At 38.1% G+C, this 8714-nt stretch overlaps 2 protein-coding genes across 3 annotated transcripts in view; one reads left to right on the top strand and one right to left on the bottom strand.

Annotated features, from left to right (window-relative positions):
- LOC100179986 (centrosomal protein of 63 kDa-like) overlaps positions 1–3042 on the top strand; it is a 4388-nt gene extending 1346 nt beyond the window's left edge. The window contains exons 3-8 of the mRNA XM_026837859.1: positions 1–81; positions 768–988; positions 1128–1227; positions 1351–1469; positions 1849–2333; positions 2832–3042. The exon at positions 1–81 is cut by the window's left edge and continues 1 nt beyond it. Coding sequence (XP_026693660.1) covers positions 1–81; positions 768–988; positions 1128–1227; positions 1351–1469; positions 1849–2311 — 984 coding nt within the window. The 3' untranslated portion in view covers positions 2312–2333; positions 2832–3042. The remainder of the gene's footprint in view (positions 82–767; positions 989–1127; positions 1228–1350; positions 1470–1848; positions 2334–2831) is intronic.
- LOC100184674 (25-hydroxycholesterol 7-alpha-hydroxylase-like) lies at positions 3005–7829 on the bottom strand. Of its 2 annotated transcripts, XR_003396619.1 has the most exons (10): positions 7530–7829; positions 7094–7180; positions 6390–6562; positions 5976–6130; positions 5802–5913; positions 5280–5447; positions 4730–4901; positions 4214–4505; positions 3834–3993; positions 3439–3530 (listed from the first exon to the last, which is right to left on the bottom strand). XR_003396619.1 is itself a non-coding variant. In XM_002123928.4 (9 exons), the coding sequence occupies exons 1-9, from the start codon at positions 7651–7653 to the stop codon at positions 3344–3346; spliced, it is 1470 nt and encodes a 489-aa protein (XP_002123964.1). In that variant the 5' UTR covers positions 7654–7827; the 3' UTR covers positions 3005–3343. The 2 variants fall into 2 exon arrangements, 1 of the variants encoding a protein (XP_002123964.1); XM_002123928.4 differs by lacking the exon at positions 3834–3993 and having other exon boundaries at positions 3005–3530; positions 7530–7827.
- Positions 7830–8714: the final 885 nt, after the last annotated feature.

Here is an 8714-nt window from a genome sequence, read left to right as displayed (position 1 = left end):
ATAAACGAAGAAATACGAATCCTCCAACTTAAGCTGGAGGAGATGGAACAATCGCATTCAGCTCAACTATGCGGAATGAAGGTATGGAAAGTTATAACATAGACATCATGGTAATGTTATTATTATTTTATTTTTTTTATTCTATGTGGGTGAGGTCCCGCGGCGTGGCACGCTATGGGCCCTAGGATTTAGGCCATAATTGACCCATTACCCCAACATCCGGGGTGCTACTGCATGGACCTTCCCAGTTTAAGGAGCCTGGCGCTTTCCCGAAGGTAGGCGACAAGGGCTTTAATGGTGATGGATGGGAGATATTCCCTTGACAGCTCGGTCAAGTTTAGATGCTCCCGTCTTGCGTTCGCATATGCTGGACATATGCCAACATAATGAAAGGATGTCTCATCTTCCTCGTCACAGACAGGGCAGATGGGACTCTCACTTTTTTTAAGTTTATGCAGATGACTGGCAAACATGCCATGCCCTGTTATCACTTGAAGAATGGAACGTAACGTTAATGTTATTATTACTTGATTGTTTAAAATTACTTATTTGTTTCCAAGTGAGGGGCAACAGCAGTCATTTACAGGATATTCCTGATAACATACTTTATGCATCATACAGACATATGGACCCTTCTTATTCTAAATCTAAAATATTTCAAAACTATTATAACAGTGCCAGTGACTTTCCGAATACCCTGTACTTTAATGTTTAAAGTACCAAGTATTTTATTAAAATCGGATTTTATTTTAATTTTTCTGTCAAAGGCTGAAGTGACGAACCTTACGACTCATCTCCACGGTCGTGACGCAAATATTACGCGGTTGAGCGAACACTGCTCCGAGATGGAGCGGCAATTAAAGGAGGAAAGCAGGAGGAGGGATAAGTTAGATTGTGAGCTTCAAACGGCGGCCAAACATCTGGAACATCTTCGTGAACAGCGAAGAAGAGCTTCATTATCGGATAACAACAGAGATACGCCAGATAAGTATGTGATATATGAGTGAATGTATCTTATATACCTTTGTGTGGTGGGCATCGACAGTCGTTATAACAAAAAATATAAACAATTTTAGTGTAAAAATTTTTTTTTAATTTAAGTATAACTTTTTTTTTTTTACTTTCAGATCGTTATCAGAGGCAGAGGGTCAGCTGAGTGATTTAAGACTAAATTATGGAAAAGCTGTTTCAAAGCTTGAGGAAGAAAATAAACAACTGAAAGGACAGGTTTGGACTCTGCTTGTGATAAAAAGTGTTGGAAACACTTTCGGTTAAAAATCGTGGCTGTTGTACACCTTTTTGTACATTCGTTAAGATCTGTGTTTAGCTTATTAAAGTATTATTGTTTAGGTTGATGGTCTAAGGCACCAACTTTGCAACAAAGATTTTGTCGACAACGAACATCAAAGTTCACACAAGCAACAAACACAGGATGTTATAAATGAAATGAAGTCAAGAGAAGAAATGAGGTGATGTTATAACTTAAATGGCTTTTAGAAACTTTTTTTTGAGAACACTCGTTTAGCTGTAAACCGCTTTATTAACTTGTCAACTAATAAAACCTAAAAGTTAGATACGGGGTAACTTGAACATCTAAGCAGGCACGGGGTGTATAAAACGGAACACCCGTGTTATAATGCCTGTCGTTTTCGCGCTATGCGAGGATAAATAAGTTGTACGTGGTAACTCGTAAGCGTACATGAGGTGTGTGAAACAGAACATTAATGTTATAACGACTGTCATTGCCACAACATGCCTGAATAAGTAAGATACATTCATGGTAACACAAAAACGGATAAGTTGTAGGAAACAGAACACCCTCGCTCAAATATTGTTCATGTGTTACAGAGTAAGCGAGGTGTGTCAAGCTTACGAGCATCGGATCGCTTCGCTCGAGTCCAAGATACGAGAGATGGAAAGTTTCCCTGATCCTCCCGCATCCAACAGTGTCGTGCTCCGATCAGATGATGTAGATAGCGGGACGATGACTCCATCTTCATCTAACAGCGGAAGCAACAAAGATGTCCGTACTCAGACCCCGACGAAGAACTTCCTCCTCTCGATTGGGATCGATCCATCCTCCGTAAACAGCTCCCTTGTGTCCTCTACCATGGCTAGCATGGGTGAGAAGCAACTTCACGCTCTTCTCGGGATTTCGGATGAAGGATTTGAGGACACAGGGGTGTCTACAGTGGAAGAGTTCACCGCGGAAGATGAGAAAAGAGTCGCAGAGCTGGAATCGAGGATTGAAAAACACATCGGGGATATGACAAAAGCCATGGATGCTGCCATGGAGAAGTATTTTAAGTGACAAAATATGTTTCTACTTTGAGGTATGTAGAAGTGAAGTTGTATTGATTGTTCTGATTTATTTGATCTGATAAAGCAATACCATAATTTTCTACAGGTTTTAAGTGTACTGATATTAATAATGTTATTAATACATCTAGCACGTAACACATAACCTCTCCCATGGAGCATAGAATAAAAATGGAGTCGAAAATAATGAAAGTAAAAAGGAAATAACACAAATTATAAAACACTATAGACAAAAAAATATTGCAACCAAGCTTTTAAGTGGCATGTATGGTCTACATGATCGGTAGGCGCACTGAAATGTCTATAATTGGACCGATTGGTAAAAAAATATATTTTTGCCACTGCAGAAAGCCAACTATTACATCTAAATAATTTTCTAATTTTGTTAAACCTTTGTCTAAGTAATGGGCCAGATCTGGCCTAAATCTCAGGTCCTCACCATACAGTATATACATTTGTCTAACTAATTAAAAAAAACAGGTTTATCTAGCTTTGTTTAACTTTACTTAAAGATTGAAAAGCTGGACACCGTGAAAGGATTACGATCTGCGTCTTGTGCCTTGCTCTTTATCCACAAATATCAACTTCATAATCTTTCAAGAAGTTTGTTGGAAACTTTTTGGTGAACTTACCATATATTGCTGCTCGCTTGTTCTTGCTTATATTGTATTTTGTGTTCCATATGCTTGTAGTTTATATTTAATAAATCATATAGATTTTGTATCAGTGCAGGACATTTTACGTTTAAAAGTATTTAAAAGTGCAGAAATAACTTTTACAAGCGCAAAGCTTAATTGCTGTGCAAATGAAACAATGTGTTCAAAAAGGTAAGACTTCTGTTAAACCTGTTGAGTGTACAATAAGCTTGCAGTTACTTGCAAACTTCAAAAAGTACATCATATACATTTTACCAAGCGCAAAGCTGTATCATTGTGCAAATGAAGCATTGAATTTAATGGTAAGCCTTACGTTAAACCTTATAAATGTACAATCTAACTAATTTTTTTAGGTTTTCAACAAAGTTTCAACACAAGGGTTTTCGACGGATGCTCATCAAGGCGTCCTTGGTTGGGTTCAGAGCTCCCAGGCCGACTCTCCCCTTATCCATTTTAATCTCTTGCGAATCAATCAGTTTAATATCGTAGTACAACAACATGTTGACAACCAGTTGCTTGAGTTCTAAGACGGCCCAGTATCTTCCAGGGCATTTACTGTAATAGAATATATGTCTTGTTAGCTCAAACAGGTTACTAATATTGAATTGTTTATAATTTCAAGCCATAATGATAAACATATGCAGTGTAGATGGACGCATGTAACTTATTTATCCTCGCTTAGCCGGAAAACGACAGTCGTTATGACACGGGTGTTCTGTTTCATACACCTCGTGCCTGCTTACAAGTTACCACGTATGTAACTTATTTATCCTCGCATGGCGGCAGCAACGACAGTCGTTATAACACGGGTGTTCTGTTTCATACACCTGCTCGGTTACGAGTTATACCGTATGTTACCTATTTATCCTCGCTTGGCCGGAAAACGACAATCGGTTTGAGAAGTGTCGTTGGAGCAATTGACGTTGAATGTTTTGCCAAAAGACATACACGTTCACAATGGTAGCGGCACCAAGGCTCGAACTCATAACCTCTAGGCTATAGGCAGACATACCATCCACTGTGCCCATAAACAATGATTTAGTAGGTTGGGGAAGATGGGACACCTTTTCATTCTATTTTCTCGCCCAATTTGGTAGTAAACAAAGAAAATGCAAAGACGTATAAAGCGTATTCTCACGACTCCCCTAGATCGTTGTTAAATGTTTAAAAGGCGATCAGGATATTTGGATATCATATGCTAAAGGTGTCCCATTTTCCCCCACCCTACTATATCTCACCTTGAACCATCACCAAACGGTTGGAAGGCATATTTCACGAGTTTTCCGTCTTTATAGAAATTTGTTTTCAAACTCCCGTCTTCGTTAAGAAACCGATCGTACTTGAAAACCTCTGGCTCTTCGAATATTTCTGGGTCCATCTGGTTAACTTGCGTCCATACTAATACCATGTCGTTCTCACGGATCGTATAAGTTTGACCGTAGTCTGGTATCTCAAGGCGGTATTCTGTCGCAGCTTTACGAAGCATACCCCCGGATATTGAAAGCCGCAAGGATTCGTTGATAGCGCTTTCTGTGTTTGAAATAAATTGAAAAATAATAATCTCTAAATACTGATTATTTTTCTTTATGGCTGGCACTTTAGACAACCAATTAGTGACCACTGGATTGCAATTGCAGGTAAGTGTCTTGCCCGAGGACACATACGCCCGCAGTGGTAGCAGCGTCGTGGACTTCATTCCCAATATATAAAAAAAAAACATAATTTATAATTTTAAAAAACTCAAAAATAATAACCTAAAGTCGTCATTGTTTCCATTTCTTCTTTCGTAAAGCAGACAAAGTTATTGCCCGGGTTTTTACTTCGTTCTTGTAAAACCTTTTCCATTTCATCTTTGACTGCGGCGAGGGCTTCGGAATTCTTTAACAGGTAATACAGGATCCAGAAACTCGAGGGGTTTGTGTTAACCTGCGAAACACAACGTGTCAGTGTAAATTCCTTTCCAAAGCAGTCATAGCTTAACCCACTGGTTATAGACTTTATAAAGAGTGACTGTTAAATAACCAAAGGTAAAGAGATCGAAGCACGATGCTGCTTTTGATAATTTATCCAATTCTACACTAATATATCAGTTATAGGTCAATCACGTCAATTAAGCGTGTAATGTTTAATTAAAAACTCAATGCGTATATGAAGTATACGCCACTGTACAAATACTAAACAAAAGGACCAACTCTGGCTCGAATCTCAAGTACAAAGAATGCTCGCTGTAGAATCGTTCATAAAACCATGCAGCCTTGTTTGCATATAAATATTACATTTCGGATAGTTTATAATTTTGTTTACCTGGCTTGCAACTAGAACGGGAAGCAAACGTTTCGGCAACAACTTATTTTCCCCATTCTGTTCATGTAAGGTAACGATCTCATCAATTATCGGGAAGATTTCCTTTCTTTTAGTTACTTTACTTTTAGTTAATGACTTCCACAAGTCTTGGCGATATTCTCTCGATCTCTGTAAAGGAAATGTGCTATATTGTTGCTGTGTACAAGAATATATAGTAGTAATTTATTCTTACGTGGCGAAGCAACAATATAATAGGGTGGGGAAGACGGGACACCTTTAGCTCATAATATCCGAATATCCTGATCGTGTTTTAAACAATTTAACCATGCTCTATGGGAGTCGTGAGAATACGCTTTATACGTCTTTTCATTTTCTTTGTTTACTACCAAATTGGGCGAGAAAATAAAATGAAAAGGTATCCCATCTTCCCCCGGTTTTATATTTATTTGATTTTTCTTTGTTTAATACAAAATATGAAGAGCAAATAGAAAATGATAAGGTGTTTCATTCTTATATATTTACTGTTATCAACGAAAGCGGCAGCCCTCTAAGTAGAGAAGGGAAAACTGTTAGAAAATTCAATAGCTGCCGTTGAACGTCGAGTGTGTCGCTTGCTTTTGGGTTTTCTCCGAATCTATTTATAAAAAGAAGGGAGTTACAACAAAGTCGAAAACATTTGATGCGCTTATTACATACAGGCTCACAAAACTTGCAGAACCCATAACCCTTTGCACCAACGACAGAAGTCCGACTGTTTCCCATTTATCCCCAGCATCCCCCTGATTCCCGTCCAGAATCCACTTCTGTATATTTCTGTTCATTTGCTTGACCAACAAACCTAATGGCTTGCCCTGTTTAAAATGATCGGCTTACATATAGTAATGGACTTTCCTAGAAGTGAGGTCTTTTTTAAAGAAACTAAAGATTTGGGGAAGATTCGACTTATTACCCCAACATTGTATATTCACATTCTATGTGGGTGAGGTTCTGAAGTGAGACATGCCATGGGTCATGGGATTTAGGCCAGAGTTGGTTAATTACCCCAACATATGTATGTTGTACATGCTACCAGTATGTCCATACAGACAAGTTACTACAACATAAACGTACCTGGAAATAATGGTGGGTCAGTTTCATCATTTCGTCATCGACAGCTGTCGGGTAATAATCAAATGCATGTTTAAGCACGGGTGGTAAGCAGTTCCGGAATCTTAAAACTTTCTTTTCTTTCACGATAATGTGTTGAACGAACGGGTCGGTAACAAACGTGAAGTATTGGCCGCCTGCAAATTAGGAATGAGTTACACCGGCGCCGTGGCAAAGTGGTTGGAGCGCCTGACTCCATCCCGGAAGTCTCGTCGCTGCTACAATTTGTGGGCGTAAAGACAATTAACGGTAATTGCTCCAACCGAGTGATCATTATTATCAGCCATACATTTTCTATTATCAAGGGGCAAGACAATTTCAGTTGTTAAAACCGGTGTTATGTTCCATACCTTTATGTAGAAACTTAAATGAAATGATTACCTATCCATATCGTCGCATGGCAAGATATAATGTCAGTTGTTATAACACAGATGTTTTGTTTCATACACCTCCTGCCCACTTTCAATTTACATTTCATATAATTTTGTGGGGGCGGATTGAATGCAACTTATTATCCTCGCATGGCGTGTCAACGGCTGCGCTATAACACGGATGTTTTGTTTCATACACTCATGCCGGCTTACAAGATACCATCACGTATGCAATGGCCGCAAAACAATAAGTAACATCTTCCTTACTAATTTAAATACCAATACTAAGCACCTTACCCATAAACAACGTAAACACGCTTCCGTACTTTTCCTCACATTCCTTCAAGAACTTAACTGGGTCTTTATAAAACGGTAGTGAACTGCCTGCGATAAATGGGGCAAACAGAAGCATTAGCGAAATAGGCATTGGGTTGTGCATATAGTACTGTGGGAAAAGACGGAGGACATGTTGTCCCATATTTCCCAATCCTATTTTAACTGCAAACCTAACCATACGATGATATGATTTTTTAAATATGCTCTGTTTATAATACCAAGTGGAACGATAAGAGAGAATTGAAACATGTTCCATATTACCCCAACCTTTTATAACCGAATCCTCACGACTCCCTTATAGACCGTTGTAATTGTTTAAAACATGATCAGGAAATTTGGATATTATGTGCCAAAGTTGTCCCGTTTTACCCCACCTACTACAAATTGATTGCCCTACCGAGATATGGAATTGAGTAAGGTACAATGTTTGGTTCTCCATCCCGCTGCTGTCGTTTCCTTGAATTCCATAAGAAATAAGTTGCAAGAATTAAAACGAAAAACGCCAATATAACAGACAGCATTGCCAACTATTTCACATGCGTCTAGTTAATTTTTTTAAAACTGACAGGCTTTGAGTTTTAACTTTTACTTGCTGACTGCATGGTATTTATTTCTTATTATGCTGGTATGCAATAATACGCTAAAACATACAACAAAATTGCTAAAACTTCTAAATGAAAAAGCAATCAGCGCTTTATTTTCTGTTGTACAGTCAAAGTTGCGTAGTAAATAATTGTTCAGCTTTCTCAAAAGAATGTACGCAGAGGTAACGTTTCGTCTGCTTCTTATAGTGATTCGTGACTATTTTTGTCATGTGTGATTTGACACAACGAATCTGCTACGTAATATAATCAGTCATAACAATACAGTCGGGTCGATCATATTACAACAGCTTCAAAACAAGTTATTCAAACCATGCAGAGATTCGTGTTACATTTCTTGTTGTTGATTCGGCGTGCCCTGTCAGCAACAATCTGTTTGGAACTTCGGTTTTTGTCGCTACACACTATACACATAATATGCAACGTCCAGAATATAATGGACCATTTTTTACTCCTGAAAATGGTTGCTTTTATACTAATTCTAATAGTTCAAAAAATTGACGCGAAAACATTATTGAACTTTTTTGATCTAAAAAAAGCATGGTAAGCCAATTTGACTCAATATAATGCATTTAAATTAACTATTTTAGCGATAAAAGCTGACGGATTAGATTTTTTAGTCCCCAAATAGTTACACACTTTTTCGCAGATTTATTTCGAACCAACTCATGCGTTACTTTGTTTTATTTCCAAACGGTAGGCTCTTTATTTCGTACCCCTGAGGCATCCGTACTGTACACAGAAATAAAAAAGAGTAGAACGCGCAACTGCCCAAAACCGTGATATATTCTTTTTTCTATTCACGTGACCACCAACTCCGTCCCCATTTCCCTTCGTCTTCATTGTAAAAGATAGGCGCATGGTAGTTTTAGGAGTTTTTAGCTGTTTATTTCAAAAACTACACCAACTTTTCAAGTTTATTAGGCCAGTTTAGTTATTTGGTAGGTTAACGCTTATAGTTTATCACTTTTTAGGAAATT

Source organism: Ciona intestinalis, unplaced genomic scaffold (assembly GCF_000224145.3).
Source record: "Ciona intestinalis unplaced genomic scaffold, KH HT000028.2, whole genome shotgun sequence".
NCBI classification, from domain to species: Eukaryota; Metazoa; Chordata; class Ascidiacea; order Phlebobranchia; family Cionidae; genus Ciona; species Ciona intestinalis.
This window is presented reverse-complemented; position numbering and strand designations above follow the sequence as displayed.